This window comes from Zootoca vivipara, chromosome 7 (assembly GCF_963506605.1).
Source record: "Zootoca vivipara chromosome 7, rZooViv1.1, whole genome shotgun sequence".
In the NCBI taxonomy this organism is placed as follows: Eukaryota; Metazoa; Chordata; class Lepidosauria; order Squamata; family Lacertidae; genus Zootoca; species Zootoca vivipara.
The window spans coordinates 40,356,421-40,380,210 of NC_083282.1; the positions used below are offsets into that span (position 1 = coordinate 40,356,421).

General features: G+C 40.6%; 2 protein-coding genes across 10 annotated transcripts in view; one reads left to right on the forward strand and one right to left on the reverse strand.

Annotated features, from left to right (window-relative positions):
- CC2D1B (coiled-coil and C2 domain containing 1B) overlaps positions 1-11,840 on the forward strand; it is a 48,645-nt gene extending 36,805 nt beyond the window's left edge. For all 4 annotated transcript variants that reach the window (XM_035124170.2, XM_060276907.1, XM_060276908.1 and 1 more), the window contains 4 exons: positions 1,156-1,255; positions 5,820-5,910; positions 7,649-7,779; positions 8,133-11,840. In XM_035124170.2, the coding sequence (XP_034980061.2) occupies positions 1,156-1,255; positions 5,820-5,910; positions 7,649-7,768 (311 nt within the window). In that variant the 3' untranslated portion in view covers positions 7,769-7,779; positions 8,133-11,840. The remainder of the gene's footprint in view (positions 1-1,155; positions 1,256-5,819; positions 5,911-7,648; positions 7,780-8,132) is intronic.
- The window catches only part of ZFYVE9 (zinc finger FYVE-type containing 9), a 47,882-nt gene continuing 35,289 nt past the window's right edge, over positions 11,198-23,790 (reverse strand). For all 6 annotated transcript variants that reach the window (XM_035124165.2, XM_035124161.2, XM_035124169.2 and 3 more), the window contains 9 exons: positions 21,692-21,916; positions 20,791-20,873; positions 19,519-19,623; positions 18,624-18,774; positions 15,509-15,589; positions 14,478-14,640; positions 12,541-12,646; positions 11,892-12,068; positions 11,198-11,359 (listed from right to left, as the gene is read on the reverse strand). In XM_035124165.2, coding sequence (XP_034980056.2) covers positions 11,198-11,359; positions 11,892-12,068; positions 12,541-12,646; positions 14,478-14,640; positions 15,509-15,589; positions 18,624-18,774; positions 19,519-19,623; positions 20,791-20,873; positions 21,692-21,916 — 1,253 coding nt within the window. The remainder of the gene's footprint in view (positions 11,360-11,891; positions 12,069-12,540; positions 12,647-14,477; positions 14,641-15,508; positions 15,590-18,623; positions 18,775-19,518; positions 19,624-20,790; positions 20,874-21,691; positions 21,917-23,790) is intronic.

Below are 23,790 nucleotides of genomic sequence, written 5' to 3' on the forward strand. Positions count from 1 at the left end.
TCCTGTAGCACTTTTTTTGCAGGTTCTTCTTTTTGAAAAATAAAACTTACTGAGGGGGGTAATATACTTAAGGACTTGCAGTCCTTTGTTTTGGCTCCTTCTTCTCGCAAAGGAAAACGTAGGGACCAAGTCACTGTGTAATTCAGCACCCTAAGCTGTGATGTGGTGGATGAGGTGAAACAATGAAAAATGAATAGGTGCTTATGCCCAAGCACCATTGTGTGCACACCGGGGACTTGCTGGGATCATGGCCCACCTGGGCATTTTTCTTCTAGGATTTCTTCCTGGTTTTCTTCGTTCATAGACTATGCATTTCATCAAAACTTTTAATCCCTTTTTAGCTAATTTTCCTATTCTACAAAACAGAGAATTGGTTGCTTTTTGTTTTAAAGTGCTTCATGATGTTTTTCTCACTGAAGTTTTATTTTAACTTTGTTGGCAATAATGGGAAGTTGCAGGACCCTCTGGAATGGAAGCAAGGGCAGAGCAGAATAATAATAATAATAATAATAATAATAATAATAATAATAATAATGTATTTATACCCCGCCCATCTGGCTGGGTTTCCCCAGCCACTCTGGGCGGCTTCCAACCGAATATTAAAAACAATGCAGCATCAAACATTAAAAAGTTCCCTAAACAGGGCCGCCTTCAGTTGTCTTTTAAAAGTAAAATAGTTGCTTATTGCCTTGACATCTGCTGGGAGGGTGTTCCACAGGGCGGGTGCCACTACCGAGAAGGCCCTCTGCCTGGTTCCCTGTAACCTCACTTCTTGCAATGAGGGAACCGCCAGAAGGCCCTCGGCGCTGGTTCTCAGTGTCCGGGCTGAACGATGGGGGTGAACACACTCCTTCAGATATACAGAGCTTCAGATATACAGATGTTTAGAGCTTTAAAGGTCAGTACCAACACTTTGAATTGTGCTTGGAAACGTACTGAGACATATGAGACACACATGCACTCACATAAGGTACAATCTGTATCTCTCTCAGATACGCACCTGTGGGGCCTACTTGATTGAAAGGTTTTTCCATGGCAAAATATCACCCACCTGCTTATTTTGAGGTGTTGACCACATACTTTTCTTGATCTTTTATTTGGTTCAGAGTCCTCTTATCAGCTGTTCATATCTGATATCTGTCTGTGCATTTCCAGAATACGATCAGCTGTTCAAGCTCAACATTAACCGAAATCACAGGGGTTTCCGAAGAGCGATTCAGGCTAAAGGAATTAAATTTGAAATCTTCCACAAAGGGTGAGTAGATGTTCATGCCTAATGGGAAGCAGTTTGATTGCTTGAGCTCAAGGACTTTGTTAATTCTGCTTTAAAACAATTCCCAGATTTCTTTTGGAAGCGGGGGGGGGGGGGGAATGTAACTCTTTGTTGCATACAGTCTGTGTGTTTGGAATTTTTAGCTACAGGGTAGCTGAAGATATAATTGAGAATATGGGAAGGAACTATTCTGAAGTCTTTGTAGAGATTTGCTCATCTGCAGCAGATATGTCTTTCGGACATTTGCAATACTTGAACTTTTAGACTATAGTCATGAAATATTGGTCTTCTGCTTGATCTTCTTAGATGACTGACAGGTGCTATATTGGGGTGTTGTTAACACTCTACTAAAGCCAAAAGCTGTGAAAACTCATGAGAATTTTGGCTCTATACTACCATGCCTATATACCAGGGGTGGCCAACTCCCAAGAGATTGTGATCTACTCACAGAGTTAAGAACTGGCAGTGATCTACTCACTTTTGGGGGGTTCAGGTCAAAGTTGTTGAGCTTTTCTTAGAAAGGAAAGCCCTGTTTTGGGGGTTCAGGTCAAATTGCTGAGCTTTTTTAGGGAGGAGGAAAGCCCTGTTTTGGGGGATTGCAGGGCTTTTTTTAGGGGAGCCAAAGTTGTTTAGCTTCTTTGGGGAGAGCCAGTGATCTACCACAGACGTCCAGTGATCTACCGGTAGATCACGATCTACCTGTTGGACGTGCCTGCTATATACTAAGGTTGGCAGTTCAGCAGGGATCAGGGGCTGTCAATCTTTTCATCCTGGAGGCCTTAATACATTTTTCTGCTGATTCCATAGCAAAACACAGAATCCCCTTTGCCAAGCAGGCCAGTTCACTGCATCTGATGCCTGTTGCCCCCAAGGGATCTAAGCCACAGCTTAAACAGACAGGACATGCACCCACATGACTGTTGTGGTGCAGGAGGGTGGAAATCTTCCATGATGAACTTCAGATGCTTTTCTCTCTCCTTTTGGTTGAGTACTACAAGGCTACGTCTGTGGACTACTTATATTTTATCTGTATGTCACACTGAATATCTTAAGTCAGTTCGGCATATAACAGTAAGAATAGCTGTCCTTATTTGCAGCATGGCCTTTAGTGTCAAGTTGTCTGGCGTTAAAGAAACTGTTTGAAAGGATTCCTTAGTGGCCGAAATAATTTGCTTATATAAACGCTATAATGTATAACTCTGATATAGCATTGACCACAACTTAGTTCCTGTTTCAGGGGTGTATAGTTTTAAGATTGTACAAGCTTCTTCATTGGGATGGGGTGCATGATTGTTTAGGCTAGAAGAAAACAGTGGGAAAGAATATTAATATGATCTGTGTAATGGTGTTGTTGCGGCTACTCTCGAGTAAAGACGCCCACGTCCGTACTTGTCTTTAAAGGGTTTATTGTGCATAGTATTTACAGTGCAGAGATAGCAGAAAACATGACCTCCTAGTCACTCGCAGAATCCAGGAGTGGACGTTTCCTGTTGCGTGACCAGCATAAGAGCTTGGGCACCCCGAAACGCCTCCTCCCGACCTTACGTTTAGTGTCGCGCCTTAATTCGGGCCCCGGAAGGGGCTGCCTGTTCCCCTCCCCCTCTTGGTCAAGGCGGCACAAGGGCTCTCCCACACCACTGAGCCTTGCCTCCTCCATCCCGCTAACTTCCTCATTCCTCCCACCTGACCCGCTGCTGCTGCTCTCACTGGGCGAAGTGCTGGTCAGCAGGATGGGTGGAGGTTCCCTGTAGGAAGGTCCCCTGACAATCTGTTTGCAGGAGTGGCCTTTTGTCTCTTGTAAGCATGCATCCGAAAAATTTAGTGGCCAAAAAGTATGGAAGGCAGTAATATTTTTAAGCTGTAGGAGGGAGGGCCATAGGTGAGTTTGCTGTTCTTGGCAAGCTCTGCAAGTGGGTTCGACTCAGATGAAATGACAGGCCACCAGTGGCCATTAGCAGAATTGCATGCTCCTTCCTTTACATGCAAGGGAGAGCTTTTCTTTCTAGTTTGCCCTTTTGTCCAAATGCAGCAACCAGAACCTTTGAACGTGATTTGAGGATGGGTTCTTAAGGAGCCATTCACATGAAGGGCTGTACATTTCATCTCACCTTCCGAAGTCGCATGGAATCTCCCCCCTTGCCATGTTGGTGATATAGGCAAAAATCTGCCTTTATTCCCTTATTGGGTTCTCCATCGGTTGGAGAATATAACAGAGGCCAACCAGAGAAGTTTGAGAAGCAAAGCCTTTATTTTCGCTGTTGCAACAGGGTCCTTCCTCTCACACAGGAGAACAAGGAAGGAACCCCAAACAAAGATGTCTTGCCCTTAAAAAGAGATTTGAAATTGGTTTCAGCCCACCCCCCAGAAGCATCATCCATATGTCACAGAAGGGGTGTAGCCCAAGACCCCCCCTCCCTAGATTCATCATAGGCACATCATGAACGGGGAGGTCTGGTGGCAGTAATCTGAGCATCCTGGACCCTGCCCCCTGCCCCCAAAACCTAATCAACAAAATTGAGAGATATTTACATTTCCCTGTTTCCCAGCCAAGTTAATCACACCCTTTTGTCTGGCACTCAGGTATCAGGATGCCAGGGATTATCACTTTAATTCCTGAGACAATGAGAAGGTTCCCCCCACCCCCCTTCTTCCTTGCAGAGGAACACCTGGTCAGAGAGTCAAAATGGTGTCAGTCAGGCCTGTTTTCCTGTGCTGCTTCAGACATGTTTCTGTACATTCATGTACATGTTTTATGAACAATTATTATATATATATATATGACCTCAAAATTCTTATAACAATGGGATGTAATTTCCGAGGTCTGAAGCCTCCACACAAACAGAACAGGACCCCCACTTCAGAAGTTGTGCTATGAACTTCAGGGACAGAAAGACTCAGATGGCTTTTGATGGTAGTATTAAAAATGTGTCCCTGCCACAGCCCCTTCCACCACACTAGCCCTTTCATGTGACTAACAGCCGAGGAGCACTTGTGATTTCCTGCAAACTAGAAGCAGAAGCCTCTAATCTTTCCTTGCACTCAAACAAATAGGAGCAGATAAGCTCAAGCCTTGCTGTGGCTCCTCCTAACAGAAGGGGTGGGGGCAGGGCTCATAGGGAGATAAGTTTATTAGCCCTGACATGTTTTGAGGAAAGTCTTCAGAGCCACTGAGAAGCACTGCTGCTGTGCTTTTCTGCAAGCTCTGTCTCCAAATGCGTACTCACTTGAAAGTGAGGGAACCTGCAGGAAGCGCACTGCTGCTGCTGTGTTTGCAATTTTGCCTCACAGTGCTGCTGAAGAAAGACCTGCATCAAAATGCATTGGGCCTTTTCCCTGTGCACCTGAGAATCCCCTCCCCTTTTTTGTTCTGCACTGGTGTGTTTTTTCTGAACCAAGCCATGATCTTTAGGTACATTTGGGAATAAATAGGTCATTCCATGCAGTTGCTTCCTTAGCCTAAAACACGTCTGATCACTGAACTAGTTACAGGTAGGAAGACCTTTCATTGCCTACAGACAGCCACCCAATCTTAAACAACTCCTCACCCACAATAATACAACCACCAGACTTAACATGGACACTGGTACCAGAGCCTGCAATAAACCCAGATGCCAACTTTGCTGCCACATACACCCGGACAACATCATTACTGGCCCCAACAACATCCAACATACCATCTCAAGACTATTTAATTGCTCATCTTCTAACATTGTGTATGCCATCAAATGCCAACGGTGCCCTTCAGCTCTCTATATTGGACAAACAGGCCAAACCCTACGCCAAAGGATAAATGGACATAAATCTGACATCAGGAACCATAAGACTGAAAAACCAGTAGGAGAACACTTCAATCTCCCAGGACATTCTATACAAGATCTCAAAGCAGCTGTTTTATTACAGAGAAATTTCAGGAACAGACTGGAAAGAGAAGTTGCTGAATTGGAAATCATTACCAAGCTTAAAACCATGGAAGCACCTGGGATGAATAGAGACATCGGATTCTTATCTCATTATGCATGATCAAGCTTTCTTTAGCACCTCAGCCCAGGACTAATTGCAGCCATCAGCAGCCATTAACAGCCATCTACAGGTTTACCACTCCCATCAGCCCATCACCCATTCCCACCCACCCCCACCACCCTCTGTATATATATAGGGTCTGACACTTCTGTTTCTAGTGTATCTGAAGAAGTGTGCATGCACACGAAAGCTCATACCAAAATATAAACTTAGTTGGTCTTTAAGGTGCTACTGAAGGATTTTTTTATTTTGATCACTGAACGTAACACTAGCGGTTTTTGTTCATTGTAACATCATTCTACTCTGTTGTTCATATAGTGCAAAATAGTTTTGACCCCTGCCTACGGCTTTTGTTGGTACACTACTGAACAATGGCATTATAACCCGCTTTTAACCTTGGAGGTATGAGTTGGGAAGGATCTGTCGCAGTTTGAGATTCTGAGTGTCTTTGGGGTTCTTTTGCGGATTCCCATCGTGGAAGTTAGAAGAAACTGAATCTTGCACTGACATGCCTCCCCTTTTCCAGGTCCTTTTTCAGAAGTGACAAGCAAGTAGGGACAGCACACTTGAAACTGGACAAACTGGAATTTGAATGTGAAATCAGAGAAATTATTGAGGTACCGTACCTTTCTTGTTCTCAAAGAAAGCTGTGGTAAAGACTACCCTTTTCTTCTTCTTTGCAGTTGTCCTGCTGAAAGTGTGTTTGTAAAACGGGAGAGCCTGCACTGACTTTCCTCATTCATAGGAGTTTCGTTACTGGCACAGCTTTCCTCCATTCTCATGGGAATGGTGCTGTACCTGCCATATGCTGATATAAAAGTGCTTGGAAACTAGGGTTGCCCATGGGGATGGAGGTCTTCCTTAAGGCACAACTAGAATTTTCCAAGGATGTTGTTGGGGGCAGCACAAGAATAGTGTGCTGACCAACATAGCTCCCCAAAAGTTGTAAGGAAGGGAAGAGAGTGATGACCACAGGGAATTCTGGCAGCAAGGGAGTAGGGAAGCTTGGAGAGCCAAGTTTGCTTCTACTGGACTGTGGTGGAGAGATCCAGGTACAGTCTCCCTTGTTAACACCTTTAAACACCTATGGAATTAGCTTTTAAACACCTATGGAATTAGCTTTTATGCATTGCAACTGGTTCTGTGCTGCTTTGATATTAGAGATACACATTATATTCAGCTTAATTCCAATTTCTGATGCAATACGGGGTGCCTTGGAGGGATTCCCCCCCCCTAGGCAAAGCAGGAACCTCCAAAGTCCTTTGTGACACCTCAGGCAGTTAATTTCAGAAATGCTGAAAGCAAAAGTCATGTCTCTAAACTTGATTATGCAATAGCAAAAGGGAGAGCTATATTGTGGCTGACATGTCAAGCTTTGAATCAGAGGGGAATATTTTACCTGGAAGGTCCCCCTACTTTTAGTTCTTCCCACCCCAAAGGTGCTTAGCACAAAAGCCCCTAACTCTATTTGTCAGTAGTCTGGCAGGTTTCCTAATACAATGGCACCCCTTTTGTGTCTGCAATTTTCAGTCCAATTACCCACAAAAACCCCCAAGGGATATTAAGTGATTTTTTAATCCACTCTAAACTGTACCTGTTAAGCCTTGTGGGGAAACAGCTGCAGCTTCTGAAATTTGGTGGAATTGCTGCCCTCAGAAAGGGTAAACCTTCTTGCAACTTTCATCCAATTCTGAAAAGTTAAATTTCATATTTTGTAACCACTTAAAATGTTGCCTATTTGCCAACAATCTGGCAATTTCATCCTCTCCAGAAGGGATGGTATGCCGACATATTTAGTCCACTTCTATCAATTGGGGGGGGGGAGAGTAGTTGGTTGGTTTCCTGTGATAAATCAGAATCTGAATGGAATCAATGATGCCACTGTTTGGCCATGTAAACTTTGCAGAATCATTCGCTGTTTGATGCTCGAACATAAGCACCGCTGGTGGTCTAGGTCACCCCCCCACCCCCTCCACCAAAGAAGGAGCAGTACTAGCAGCTACAGGGAAATGCCAAAGTTGGCAGAAGTAGGGAAAAATATATAGTAGTAAAAAAAAACCTACCTTTGCAAAAAGAAAACCAACGACGACGAGGACCAAATGTCCTCACCAGCCAGGAAATGCTGACTAACACGTTTTTTTTCCCCATGGAGTGAGAGAAGGGGAATGTAATATAGAGTATCCTAGAGGATACGACTGAGCAATCCACACTGAAACTTTTTGTTTCGGATCCCACTTGCCATACATACAGCTGCCACTAGTGAAGTCCAAAACCCTACTGAATGTTCAAAGCCAATTGCAGTTCTCTAGGTTATGTCTCCTGTGATTAAACTTTGCATATTGCTTCTATGTCTAGGTTTTGGATGGCAGGAAGCCTACTGGAGGGAAACTAGAAGTAAAAGTGAGACTCAGGGAGCCACTAAGTGGGCAGGATCTTCAAACAATTACAGAAAACTGGCTAGTCCTTGAACATTAGTTCCACCTAAGGTATGTACACCTGTCTTTTCTGGGTAGGCTGACAATTGGCATGAGCAATCTCAAGATTTTGCTTTGATTACCACAAGTGAATGTATTCCATGGATACATGCATGAAGCAGTTTTCTTTTTAAAAAATATGCAAGATAGCAAATGATTCATCTTTAAAATTAATTCCTGCTATAAAAATGAATCGCCGTCCAACAAAAAGACTTTATACATGAACTGGACTTGCCTTCAGTTAATGTTTGAGAGCACACTAGGAAGACTCTGCACTTCTGTCATGGATGTTTGATCATCTTTCATTAATCCTTCCATTATTCCTCTAAAGCCACATTCATATTTTTTTTCCTTGTCACCAACAGATACAGAAATGCTAAAAGCTGCAGAATGGACTTTATACATAGAGCTTCTGCAAGCACCAAAGATGTTCAACGAATGCACTACTGAACATAACATCTTTATTTTCATAACTATCATATAGTATGAGTTGGTAAGCTTTGTAAGTCTACTACTGGGAAAGAAGGTGCTGATCCACAAAGATAGACCTACCTTAAACCTTGCTGAAAGTAGCAATGTTGGTACTACGTGACTGTTACCCGTCTGCTGTCTTATGCAAAGGGCATGTTTGCAGGGGAGGGCAAAAAAGTTTGTTTTTAATGGCTGACAATATACTAAGATGGGCTGCAGCAGTGGAAGTTTATCATGTACACTTGCAAATAAGATTGTGTTTCCTAGTCCTGGAATAAATTCTATTCTTGCACACAGCATTAGGTTAAGCATATTACTGTTAACAGCAGCATGAATATGCATTTGACATTGCCTGCAATGATTTTTTTTAAACTATCATTGCATTTCCCTAACTTTCTCTGTATGTTTACCCATAACCTTGATCTAAAGCAACAGTATCATGAGCCTTTTGAATAGGGCCCATACCATATGGAGATTGCTAGTAGCTGATTTCCTCAATCTGCCCATGTTCTTGTGTTCTTTTTCAGTGGAGAGAAAGAATTAAACATTTTACTGCTTAAGGATTTTGAGAAGCACAGCATTTGGGTGTAAGTTGAAACAGTAATTTGACAAAAGAGAGTGTTGCCTGTTTTCTAGAATGTTAAACCTAGGTTAAACCTGAATATAGAACTAAGTCTGTCAACCAGGCAGAGTTTGTTTATCTTAAGTGGATAGAGACAATACAATATTCAGTTTTTAATTTTAATAAATTTAATATACAAAACTACATGTTGAAAATAAAAATATAATATGCAGTCTTTTGCAGTGTAACTGAATTTTAAAAGTACATTTTTCTCTTTAAACAAGTACTCATTTCTTAACAATATGGTAAATTTTAAGGTCATTTTAAAGGCTATGGTTGAAGCAAACCAGTCAGTCAATAGCATTTTGCACAAACATAACCCAAACAAATGATTTTCTGCAGGGGAGGAAAGGAGGAAGGAAAAGTCAGTATTTCCCCCTCTATCGATAACTTTAATAGCAAAACAAAGTTATTGAAAAAGCTACTTCTGTGGTGAAATTGGAATGCCATCTCTTGAAGTAGGAATCTACTGCAGCCATGTAAAATCTAAATAGAGTTGAGTTTCTGTCTGTAAAATTGAACGTTGTCACAGAAGGAAGTAAAATTTAAAAGCAACTTTTTATATGCAAGGAAAAGAAAGAGCAGGAAATGTAAGGCCCTTCTTCTGCAAAGGAGCCTCTTTATGCCCACCCTGTCTCCCAGGGGAGACTATTGAGCACCTGAGTTCTTTTCAGGTTCAGCATGGGCTAAGAATTTAACTGTCTTCATAGCATATGGCCCACCATTAATAAATTCAGTAGAAGTGTTTGTATTCAGGTGGGGTTAACTTCTCCAGCCATTTAATTTGGGGTCTAGTTCTAATGCCTTCTCTTCCTTATGTTCTAGTTGCAGTTTACATAGGTTGTACTAGGAGGGCTTTTTATGTTATTACTAATCTTAGGCAAGAATAGCACCTTGCTCAACTATGATTTCCTACCCACAGAGGAAAGTTAACTATTACAGCTCTCACTGCTATATGTTTGCTTTTAAAAAAAATATATTGGCAGGCTTGGAGCAACTGCTGTCCCCTCCTTACCCTTGAATGCTCACCATTTTGCCCATGCTGCTCCAATTTTAGATTGCTCTTTAAAAGGCCAGACTCTCTCTGTCCTCCTTACCCATGGGGGGTGGCCAGCCTTGAATGACAGCAGCCTGTGTCTTGTCGAAGCTTACGTTTGCTTTCTCTCTTATGTGGACACAGCTCTTTCCACAGGGTTATCAGTTGCTCAGGGATGGAAATCAGATTTAATAGGAACGTGCTCGTGTTCTTTTGCTTACTCTCATTGCCGGCTTTGTATGCTGCAGTGAGAGGGCTCAAGCCATTCTTCTCATAAGTGCCATCTTAGGTGAGACAAGAGTGCAAACTTCCCAGCCTGAAGTGAAAGCAAAACATGCAATAGCAGCCAAACTATTAAGAGTTTTCACAGGCTAGCTTTACCGAGTGCTGCTACTATAAAGTGTTAGATAAGTGCAGGCTTAATGATGGGAGAAGGGCACACCAAATGGGAAAATTAAAAGTTACCTTAAAAAAAAAAGCAGGGCCAACTACAAAAAGAACAAATTCCATGGTAACTTTTTTTTTAAAAGCCTAACAATTCTCACGCCTGTGACAGGCTCTTTTCAGATTCAGATAAAATGAAACACAACTTACGAGGGCAGATTTTTGCCATGTTATCAGGCTTAGGGAACAGTTTTATCACAAATAAAGAAAAATTAAAGTTAAACTATCCTATTTATACACACAAAACTGCAAGCTTAATTTACATACAGCTTCTAGAAAGATTCTGCTTTGCTTGGGACAGATGTAGAAGGTACCCTCAGTCATGCTGCTTTCTTTCTCTGTACATCTCTATAGAATATTCTGACATGTCTTGGAGGTACTTCAACCAATAATCTGGTCAAGATAATGTAAACGATAATTTCAATGTCTAGAGAAATTAACCATAAGCGGCAGTATAGTGAGGTCAGAATGGAGGTCTTCATAATAAGTTCATCTACAAACATCAGAAATGTTTACATTTCCTTTCCTTTTATTTACTCCCCAGTGATCTCTGCACCCGTTTGAGAATTGAATACATGACTGCAATTGTCTTAAAACATGACCATTGTTTGTTTCTAATCCGTAACAGAAGTGTATTAGCTGCAAAGATAGCATAACCATTTTGTAGTATAGAAGCTGCCCTGATCCTGTTTGTTGACAAATGCATAGACGATTCAGAATTATGGAACAACTGTTCTCAATCACGCACCCACCCCCCTCATAATAGTGTTAACAAAAGCTTAATTTTTCCAGTTTTAAAGTGCAAATGATTCAGATACAGCTGCTGCTGGAACAGGTCTGAACAGAAAATGAAGTCCTTATGAGATGTTTTCCAGAATATAAAAAATAAGCTCCATTATGACTGGGCCCTCACTCAGCTGGCATGCCCCTCCATGAATCACTGGAACTAAGGCACTGTCCAGGTCATTCATGTACTGAGCAGGCAGTGGCTGCCCATTGCTCCCAGCCTGGTAGCCAACCTAAAAAGTAGGTAAAGAGAAAATATTACTTTGTTTTGAAACTAGAGACAAAAGCAATCCCTTAACATGATGGAAGAGGTTCTCGCCTAATAAAATTTTATCCATGGAAGAATTCAGGAAAGCAGACCCACCCTGTGATCTTGAAGCAACCCTTCAAGATCACATGGAACATAATCCAGAATAGGCTTCAATTTGGAGCTTTTCAAATAATCACCCTCAGAAGTTTAAAGAGGCTTTTTTCAGCTTTCTGAAATACAACAGACATAAAAACAAGTGCAAAAGGAGGTCCTTTCCAACTCAAAAAGTGGAAGTGAGGTCCAGGAAGAGCTTGTGTCACCTAACAATTTGAATAAGAAGAATCATTTTCAAGGAATTAATAGTACAGTAACCGCAATCTGCATGTTTTCACGTTAGGGTCGCAGCAATTCTGTAAAAAAGTATCTCCCCCCACCCCCAAAACAGGTTCTAGCTTATTTAATTACCAACACCAAAGATGTGGAGAGAATTTCCCCCACAAGACATGTTCACTTACTTGATCAGCATCAAGCGTAACACGTAAACCCAGCTTGGTCATCCCGTCTTCCTTCAAAAGTTTCAGGTGAGGGCACAAGGCCAGGCAGAAAGCCTTGGCCACATTCTCAGTCAGCCTGCTATGGTCAGCAGGGTCACTTAGGCCATTGTGTTGGTCATCATTTTCCAGAAAGAAAACCTGAAGAAAACATAATTTTTCCAGTCTCTAAATTTCTGTACTATAACGTACTATTCTTGTAACTCGAGATCACTGTGGTGAGGGCAAGCTTTCTACTCCAATTAATGGCAGGGATTTCGGCCATTGAGGGAAGGTAGTTAGACCCAGAAGGGCCCCAAACCAATGAAGAAAACATTTGGGCATTTTCCAATAGGACATGGTGGTGGGCAGATGTCCTTATATCATTGGGAATTTTATCTCTGCGGAGTATTTAAGATCTCCTTGATAATTGGATCTAGAAGTTTGTCACATTTTAACAAATAAAAACTCAGCCTCAGGTTTCTGCTCATCCCATCAGTATGAAAGAAATATCCAGAATAATTAGGGTAGATGGACACATTTACATTCAACCAGAGTATTTGGTGAGGGCTAACATGGCTTTCCCCCCACCCCAGATCAGCATTAACATACAAAAACAGTATTGCTTCCTCACCTCTGTCCACCTAATGACCTTCCCATTTGCTTTATACTCTGAGCCATGGAATATTTTCACGCTTGTGATAGACTCCATTGATTTTCCATCAATGGGACTTACAACCCTAGAAAGGAGGAAGTAAGGAACTTTTGTTAGCAGAATTTAAGAATACAGACCCAGATCAGAAGACTATGTAGAACAATAAGTCCCTTCATCAAGACAATTTCATATATGTTGGGGAAATTGCAATATAACACCACAAGCACTTAAATGGGCTGTGTGCAGACACACCAAGTAGTATGAGAGAGCCTTCTGTATACTGTACACCTTTTTTGTTACCAGAGTTTCTGGTCAAATCAATTCTGCACATTAACAGTGCTTCCAGTTGTACCACAGAGGAGCCAAAGCCAGAAATATGATTGATGTTGCAAATATTATGCATGGTACTGGAGCAGAGCTTAATGGTGTACTGGCAGGGATGCTGCCATTGCCCTTTTGTATTAATCAGGGAGTTGGACTAAATTACTTCTAAGGTCCCTTCCATCTCTATAAATAGATAGCCATCTGAATACTTATGAAACCTTAAAAAAAACACAGTTCAAAGCTGTCTTTGCCCCCATACCAATACCCTAACATTTCAACACTTTGGACAATGTATGGCAGCAAGGGCACAGAACTTTTTCCAACCATGTGAGACACGTTTCATGTCAGTGGTGGGTTGGGCAGGAGATGAGTCTTACCTTTATGAGCAACTGGAATGTAACCTACTCCACAAATGTGAGAGGTTTCTACACCCTTTCCCCCCAACATCTCTCCATGCAGGCAAACAAAAGGCAAAACAATTCAAGGACACATTCCAGCCAGACAAAAACACTCAAGGAATACATGGAGCAGGGATGGTGGGGTGGGAGGATGATACAAGAGGGCTATATCCAGCCACCAGACCTACACTATTTAGTGTAAACATTTAGTGTTTGTTTTAATGCAGAAGTCTTTTTCACATGGTAGCAAAACTCTTCCCTTTTTTGTTTTGGTAATCATCAAGCTACTGAAGCAAGATTAAGGCTAATACCACTCTAAAGGTAAACAGGAAGCTGCTCCCATCAACCTACAAAAATAATTGTCTGTGTGAAACCACAGAACACCCCAGGAAGTCATCTGGAATGCTACTACAACTGCAGCATCCTGAATACATATCAGAGGTAAATGCCTCTTTGAAGTAATGTCCCTGCAGCGGGGGAATGTAGCACATTCTACTACTGCTACACAGAAAAGCATGAAGACATTCTAGGGAAGCATAATAACTGCCACACAGTTAACACAACAAACATTGCCACCACATGTGGAAGCAAAAAATGCAGTTAGAGCTGTTAACACCCTGTGCACATATCTTAGGTCGGTGGTTCAACATCCTTATCAATTCCTTTACAGCAATTATTTTAAGACAACAAAGGTTATGTCTCCTCCTTGCACACTCACATACATGCTGACAGAAAGCACCAGCTGCTGCAGTTTCCCTCAGTATGCTGACACAATGCCTGTGCATTCATCTCAAAAGATGGTGCACACACAAATTTCAAATACCAAAGATACTCATGTAGTACATACTTTAATCTCTCGTGCAAGTTGTAAGGGGTAGCTTGGTTACTATAACATTAACCTTCAACAAGTGTTCAGGTGATGTTGTAGAGCAAGATATACATATGATAAATTAATTTGTGAGACATCTAGCCTTAGCAGCAGGCTTTTTAAAAATAAAAAACACCTCTGGGGAGTCAGATCAGCTAACACCCTCTGCTAATTAATTTGAATGTGCTAGTTCATACCCCTTAAAAAATATCACCTCCTGGGATATGAACATGCACTTCATGCAAGCAGGTAGAGGAATGTGCCATCAGAAAGCATATAAAACCAAACAAGCTTGTTTAATATTATCAAGAAAATACTATATTTACCCCTTGTTGAAGTTTTTGTCATCATCCACCCACTGAATGTGCACATGTTCTTGAGGCTCTTCAGCATCCACTTTACCACAGGCAATAGTGAAGTCTTTCATCTCCCTCAGAGCCTGCCTCAGGGAGTCCATATTTTCAGCCGTTATCTGGACCATGACTCCATCTAGGTAGGACAAGACACAATCAGGACAACACCCCACAGCTGTATTCTTAACCAGAGAACAAATGTACAGTGGATTCATGCTGCAAACATCCAAGTCCTAAACTAAACTTTTAAACATGCACTTCCTAATAGGAGGTGGATGAAATCCTGAGCACTGGATTTCAGATTTGCCTAGGGGTCTATTATGTAGACAGTGCAGCCCGCACAATCCATACACTACAAAAATCAAGGCATAAAATTATATGGATCAGGCCTTGGTATAAAAATGGAATCAAAAGCCTGGATAGGACAGCACAATCCCAATCTCCAACACACACACCCTCCAAAAGAAAACATTCCAGGATGTACTCTGTGTGCTACATTGTGCAGCACATTATACAAAATTAGCCTAAGCTGAAACATCAGGTGTTTATTTCAATATTTGTTTTAAAATACTTCTATATTTCCATTTCATTAAGAAAAATCAGTTTATAGAAATTATATATACACAATATAATTGGTATTGACAGCAAGAGTACAAATTAATTTTAAAGAGCCTTTTTCGTAACTACTACTTATCTATAATCTTTATTCCTGTTCTAGTGTTAAAATCCTCACAGACAGACATTTTCACTCCTTAAAAAAATAAATCACATTATCCACATTCAGTTTTCCACCACCGCCTGGTACTATAAGTCCAGGAGTCAGTACATCCTTTTTTTGTTTATTCAAGCTTGTTTCTTGCTCTAAGATTCTAAGAACCCAGTATTTAGTATAAAAATAGCAATACATTTTGTAAACAAAGTTAAGTTCTAACTACCACCGAAGCACTGTTACATTTAACCAAGAAGAAACTAGTTTACATGGTGAAAGGTGACTCAAAACTTACCTTCTACAATGCTGGACTTTGCCAGATACCCTGAAGAAGACTTTAGAGCTCCACTGAACACAAAGAAGCTAGCTCCAGTCACTGCAACAAATGGGAGACATGAATAAGATTCATATTGTTTGTTTAAGTCAATGACCAGTAGAGAAGATAAAAAGAAAACACATAAAACACAATAAAATATATTAGGTATTACATGTGGAGTTAAAAACAATGTAAGATAAAAACATGAGAAATATATTAAAATGTAAAAAAACAAGGTAATGTGTTAGTAATTCTAAAATTAAGACACTGTATATAAGAGCCAGGTTTCAGAATTAGATCAGCAACAAAGCAGCCAATAATCCAAACAAAGCCCACGTAAAACAAATGTATGCAACTACCAATATTCAATGATGGAGCAAAGCTCCTTTCAGTAGCATTTTCTAAGCCAAGTAAAACACTTTGGCAAGTCCAAGAATTAAAAAGAAACCCACATTTCCACCTGATCACTAAAAGTAATCCTAGAGCTTTAAAATTCGAAGTCCTGGGGAAATTACTACTTCAGCATGGCCATTGCTTAATGCAGCCTCTCTTTTGCCCCTCTGCCTGAGTAATGAGTAGTTCCAAACAGATTCTGCAAGGGGACTTTCCTTGAAGAATCAAGAGGTGTGTGCTGTTTTCGTGAAAACCTCTTTACTTACTCAAATTTAAGCATTACGTAATGGCAAGGAAATAGCATACAAGTTCTCTGTGCACCACTCTGATATTTTATAATGTGAGCAATTCATAGAACCTTTTTTGTATATATAAAAAAAAGCAAACAGCCAGAGGCAGAATCAGTGCAATGCCCAGAATACAACTAACTGTGGGTGAAAGGCAATTTTACTTCCAGCATCTTTCAGTCAGTTAAAGATTAAAGGTAAAGGTACTCCTGACTGTTAGGTCCAGTCGCGGATGACTCTGGGGTTGTGCGCTCATCTGGCTCTATAGGCCGAGGGACCCGGTGTTTATCCGCGGACAGCTTCCGGGTCATGTGACCAGCATGACTAAGCTGCTTCTGGCGAACCAGAGCAGCACACGGAAACGTGGTTTCCCTTCCGCCGGAGCGGTACCTATTTATCTACTTGCACTTTGACGTGCTTTCGAACTGCTAGGTGGGCAGAAGCTGGGACCGAACAACGGGAGCTCACCCTGTCACAGTGTTCAAGATTACTCACAGTCTTATATAGAATTCCCTCCAGAAAACGTATTTCATACAACTGGCCAGTCAAAAAGCTTAAATAGTTATTTGCTCTCCTTCAAAAATGAGATCTGTGGTCTGTGAGTATTCTTAGGACTTCCGGAGCACAGTAGAATCTAAGCAGCCACAGTGGACCCCATGCTCGGTATCAGCTGCGTCTGGTTTAGGCAGCTGGAACACAAGCTTTGGCATGATCTTTCAAGCTTCATAAATTAGATTATTGCAAGGATGTTTACATGGAGCTGCCTTCAAAGGCTGTTTGGAAGCTGGTACAGAACCTACCACCCGTCTGTTAACATAAGTGGTGACAGGATGATCATTACTTGACTTTAGCACCAGATCATGTAAACATCACAATTGTGAACTAGGAGTAAAATGTATCTCTGCAAAGGGAATCTTCTATAGTGACAATTCATTTGTGAGTGCTGCATTCATATATACCTTGAATGTAAAGTTCAGATGAATAAATGCTAATCATTACTGCCTGAGAAAGGTTCAGAAAGGAAAGCAAATTAATTGGCCTGTTTCAGATACAGCACTAAAGCATTGTTCAGCAGGACAAGATCAAGCCACAAAAAGCTTCACAATGTCACCAAATCGTAGAATCGTAGAGTTGGAAGGGACCATGAGGGTCATCTAGTCCAACCCCCTGCAATGCAGGAATCTTTTGCCCCAAGTGCAGTTCAAACCCACAACCCCAAGATTAAGAGTCTCATGCTCTACTGACTGAGCTATCCCAGCTATGTAAACCCTTCTTCCTCCATACACGTGGAGAAGAGACTGAAAGCATGCATGTTTCCCTTTATGTCCTGAGTTCAGAAGCTGTGATAGTACAAGGAAGCCAGGATCTGAAATCACTGTATAGCTGATGAACCCCACCATGGTGTGTAGCATAAGAAAGATGAAAAATGGACTTTTAAAATGGAGAGGCAAATGGAAACAAACGGTGAAAAGCTGCATAGTATTCAATGTGCTTACACAAACTTCCAATTAATATTAATATTAATATTACTTATAACCCAGAATTTCTCAAGGCACTGTAACACGTTTTATTAATATTCAAAATTACAGCTATGATATTAAAAGCATGGGGATTGCAAAATAGTAATCCAGCAGCAGAGAAGCAAATTCTTTAAATCAGACATCTTCATAGGTGTGAATGAAAAAATCTCTTAACATAAAACTGTTAACAAGAGGGAAAACTGTTAATGAGAGCAACAACTGTATCTCCTATGGGAAGGAATTCCCCACCCAGTGTGCCATCAAGGCCCTGCTCACTGTTAGCATACAACCAACTGCAGTTGTTCATGAAACTGCAAGCAGGACATCTCCCACATATCCTAAAGTATAACATCAGCATATAATGGGATAGTTGCTCCTTTAAGTACTTAGGTCCCAAGCTGTATATGGCTTTGTACACCAAATCCAGCACCTTAAATTGGGCCCAGGCAACCAGTGTCACTTGCATATGAACCTGTCAAGACTTTTGCAGCCACATTCTTCACCAACTGCATCTCCAAGGGCAGCCCCATATAGAGCACACTGCAGTAGTCTAAACGTGAGGTTACCAGCCCATATAGCTAGGCTGCCCTTGTGATGAACCAGCAGAAGCTGGGCTGAGGCACCTCTTGCCATTGAAGTCTCGTGAGCTTCTATGAATCTGTTTCTTCGGCAGGGGTTGCAGCTTTGTTCAGAATAGGCCGTATACCCAATTCTCACACCTGTGAACCATCACCAACAGTGCCTTTGATAACTGCCTTCAGGCACTAGGGCTCTTTGCTCATAATGCACTTACAAAATTAAAAGGGCTTACAAGCAAAAAAACAACGATCAAGAAAATAATGCAAACAGCAGACTGTTTATGAGGGGGGTGAATACATTGTCAGCAACTCTCACCCTTCCGCGGCTGATTATGAATACTGATGGCCTGTGTCTGATAGTTCCCATCATCATTCTGCACACACACGAGATGAGAGTCTGCCCTGTCATTGAAGCACGCCCCACCTGCTAGAACATGCTCATTGGACTTGTTCATGGCTTTCATCATCTGCAACCAAAACATTCGCCATTACCACATAATATGAGACCACCACCCAGGAATATGTGAGAACCGTCTCCACAGGTGCAAACCCTGAAGAAGAGTGACAATTGTAGGGAGCAGATGGAGGCAAACTTTTTGTCTGTCAAATAACTCCTTTCAGGGATAATTGGGGGGGGGGCGCTAAAGTCAGCAATGGCCTAGGCCAGAGCCAAAGGTAGTCTCTCTCTCTCTCTCTCCTTTCCATGGAGGGCACTTTACTCTTGCCAAGGGTCTGAAGTGATGCTTGCCAACGATCACATAAAATCAGGCCAATGGCTGTGGAGTGCCCATCCCAGGAATAGGGCCAAATTAAACTATTTGCAATGCTGTTTCTCGGCTCTTTGAAAAATAAAAATAAACATTTAACAATCACTGAATTAAAATTTTAGTCCTCCAAAACAAATATATGATTTATGGTATACAATATTTTGGAGGAGAAGAACATGCAAGACAGTTTACAACTGATCTGCCATATCAACATGAGATATTAAGGAACGTCATTATTCATAATTTTTCAGATGGGAGACAAGGTAAAGATATCATGGCTTAACCAAAGCTGCTCCTTCAGTTACTTACTGAGTGAGATTTTGAAACCCAGTCTCACAGATCCAGTTGTATTCACCCCTCAAGTTCATTCAATATTTCATCAATAGAATAATCACTGTGGTGCTTCTAGGACATGTGTGTTACATATTTATTCACACTACATACCTCATTGTATCTGTTGCTGGGAATTTTGATGCTGGTTTTCCTCACTTCCATGTCAACCACCAAGCCCTGAACAACTGGCAATGTATACTGGTAATTTCTGAAGTCCTGCCAGTGCACAGAACAATGAAAATCACAATTGCTGCTGGCATTTGAGTTTCAGCAACGCAAGAACTATGGGTCAACTTTGAAAAATTACAATAAAAATGCTAAATCCATTTGCAATAAGCAGTATTCTTTATTCATTATTCTGTTTAAAATACTGAAAAATACACTTAGTTTCAGGGGCAACCTAACCCATCAGTAGGGGCTCTGAAAACAATACTAAGTAGAAAGAACTAGTATTGTACCAATGAGTTTCATGAGACGTAATGTGTATCAGAGTAAGCTGGGGATGTTTAGCTGTGAGAAAATAGAAATTGCATTTGGGTGAACAAGAACAGGAAAGGAGCACCTGATAATCTCCCATTCCCACCCACTCACCCACTTCTGCTATATTCCTTCCTGGTGTCCAAGAACACACTTCACATTTAGAACAGGTGCCTGTTTAAGCTCCTTAAATGCTATGGGGCATCAGCATCACTCCAAGGTATTCCTAGAGTGCAGCAGTGTTCTCTAGCATACAAAAAAATATTACAGGACACTAAACTGGGGCTCCTTGGTATAAACTGTTACAGATGAAATGCTTAGTGTTTTTTTTTGTTTTTTTTACAGTAGTGTGCCTACAGCTATATGATGGTCCAGTTCAGAGATGTTAAAAAAAACCAGGATCTTAAGTGTTCTCTCGATTTAAAATAGATATTTGTTGCAAAGAACTGTGTATTAGATTCTGCATGATATTGAGAGCAAACCTCATCCCCACCTCCTTTAAAGACTTATCCTTTTAGGGATAGGGGTAATAGTCTTTAGGGACTAATTATAATCTGAGCTGTAAAATTGGTATTGTGGTGTTTTATGGTATTTTTGTTATGCTCAGAAATACTTGTTTTTGTGCTGTCTTTTAAATTATCTTTTGAAATCATGTGGATGTTTTAGCCAGTTTTAAATTATATTTTTTGTTTACATTTTTGTATGTAGTTTGTAAAACACTTTTGTTGCTTGAAAACTGTACATAAATTTGTTAAATAAATAAATTCTACTCCATCATATCTAGATTTAAGAAATCTATGCATTATGATATTTTCAGAATAACAGTGCATATAAATTAGGCATATAAATGTGAACAGGACACATACATTTTTCTATTTACAAAATAAACTTGTAACCATCACTTACTGCAAGAAGATTCATAATTGTGTGTCCAGTCTCTCCAAACAATGGCTTACGAAATCTGACACTGAAAAGCGGGCACGGGTACACTAAGAAAGTAGGGGAAAAGATCTCAGATTCAAACATATCTATGGGGAAGTTTACTCCAAAAACCTTGCATTTGGTTGCTAGAAAATCAAATTTAGAAAAATATCAACAGTAGGAAGATCAAAAGAACACTATGTCTGATCAAGGACAATTGTAAGAATAGAATAATAGGATGGGCTTTCAGATTTCTACTTGGAGCACAGAAGTGTGCCGAGGAAAGATGCTCTGCCTTTTCTAGCAACACTTTTCCATGTTTTTATTTGTACAATACAGAGCCAAAATGGAAGCACAAGAAGTCACTGTGTGTGATCTAACACTAACCCCAACTGACGAGATCTTAACAGCTTATATTCAGTACTAGGTTTTTGTAACCATTTTTAATTTTCAAGTTTGCCTAGGTTTCAGTTACTTATGAAAGTGGTGCACACAAAAGAACCTCTGAAAACCATGACTGCACCAGTTGCTCCAAGCTCCCATGCTTGATAGGGAACACAGAGCCCTGCATCGCACAGGAAGCCATTTTAAACCCACTTCAGACACTGTTCTCATATAACATACCCTACTGTGCATTATGTGTACAAGCAACTACTTTGATGTAGGTTAATTTGACCAACAGAATCACATTTAGTAATGTCCTTACAACGGTAGCTTGGAACCTAACCTTTTGCTCCATGAACAGAAGACTCCCTTTGCTCACAAAGCAAAAAGTTTGAATCCAAGGCAATGTGATTACCAGCAACAAAACAGTAAAATCTGTACATATGACACTCTGAAACCAAGGCTGGGATCTAAGTGGGCACTGAAGAGTAATAGGACTTACACCTGTATTCAGCTCCAAGTCTCAACATCAGTCGGATGGGAAATACTTTGGCCCAAGGAGTCTCCCATTTCTGGATAAGGATTCCAAATAAATATGGTGGCGTGGGGAGCACCAAGTCTTGCAGCGACTGATACACAGGTGTAACATACAAGAAGCCACCATGCTCCTTACTGCCGAGAAAACTCTGACTGAAAAATGAATGTCCTAAATTACCCACAACATTACCTATGAAAACAAGAGAAATAGTTACAGTAGTATTAATGGCTATATATAAAAAAGGCAAGATAAAATTGCACAGAGACCCTACTTCCTCTTGCGCTACTTGTTACACAGAATAAAACCTTTTTAAAGAAATGTTAAGGTATACTAACTTAAATCACCCACTTGCAACAGTTATACCAAATAAAGGCAAAATTTTATGCAATAGTATATAATGCTTTATTTTTCCAGTTTAATTAGAAAAGTTCTGCACACACTTATTTATTTCATTTCTAGGTATTTGCAACTGAAATCTCTACAGGGTAGATTCCCTGCCACAAAAAAACCCCAACAACGCTGATCCCAAAGGGATACGAAAGGCAACTCCACAAACACTGGAGCATTCTGAAGCAGCCATATGCTGAGTCTTAGGCTAGAGATGGAATATACGACAATTTTAAGAAAGTGCTTTGAAATATATGTTGCACTTCTCATGATTAGCACAAAATACTTTTATCCAAAAGTTTGTCCTCTTGTCAAACAGGATTTGCAGGTCTTAGAAATGACACCAAATCCTGCCAAGCAATTTTATCAGATTTGAAGGTGTGATGAATGTATACATACCATGAGCAGCACACTTAATTCACTCCCAACTTCCTGAGAAAACTTTGTCTCTGGGTTTAACCTGGCAGATTATTTATTACTATTATATACATTACTATTATTATACACAGAGAAAACCTTTGCTTCAATAGTGAAATCATATGTCACAGGTTTTATACTAGTACAAATACCCTGCTTTATGCTGTTACATTTTAACAACAAAGGATTTTAATGAAACAGAATGCTTAAAAGTTAATAATATGTGATGTTTAAAATGTTGGACCTAAGATTAAGGATGCTCAGGTACAAATTTCTACTCAACCATGAAGCAGTGACCTGCAGGTGCTAGATATGCAGCCCAAGCACATACAACTCCTAAAGCTCTAAGCCCTGCTGAAAATTTCTCCACTGTTACAGCAGAAATCCTTTACAAATTTCCCACTCCCCTCAGCTTTTCAAAAATAATTAAACACAGTGTACCCTCTATTTATTACAGGCATGTTTTGCACTATAAGAAACCAGCAGCCTTCTTACCTGGCGTTACTTGGAAATTTTAAGAAACCCAAAAATCAGCACCGTTTTGAAAGGTTCAGTCTGCTATCTTGATTCGAAAAGCCTGTTCCCTGATCTCGGGAACCAGCAATTTTTTAAAATGCTGTGTTAAGAGGTGTTCCAAAGCATAGCAAACAAATGAACAACTTTCCAAAATATATAGCAGAATGGTTAAGACACAGTTGTCTTATTTATTGCACTTATAGTAAATAACTTTACAGCAAGCTGTTTCTGATAACCCCCTAACAGTGTTAATTTAGTGTACTGTACTGCATTCCCCCAACTCTCTCTCAACTACTTACAATGTCAGAACATAAGCAAGCCACATACTAAGAGTGTATTATGGACCACTGCAGGAATTGATTTAGAGTGCTATGAGTCATGAAGATCATCTGCGCACAAAACAAGAATCATTTTTGTATCCAGCACAGTAACTCATGATTTAATTTGATGGCCTTACATTTCTGAACTACAGAAATAGAAAATGCCCCCTCCCCAAAAAGAATAATAAAAGTCAGCAGTACCAGCATCAAATTTTGGCTTTTGATTAAGAATAACAAAGCCCCAAAACCCTGCTTCCATCACAGCATTGCAGGATAGTATTATGGAGAGGTCATAAATTATGCAACACTGTAGTGAAATTGCACATAGTAATAACTGTAGTATGCTGGATCAAAGTTCATTCGGCATCTGAAGAAAAGGCGGAGAGCCCTTAAATATTATTTAATAATGTACAAGTATGGACT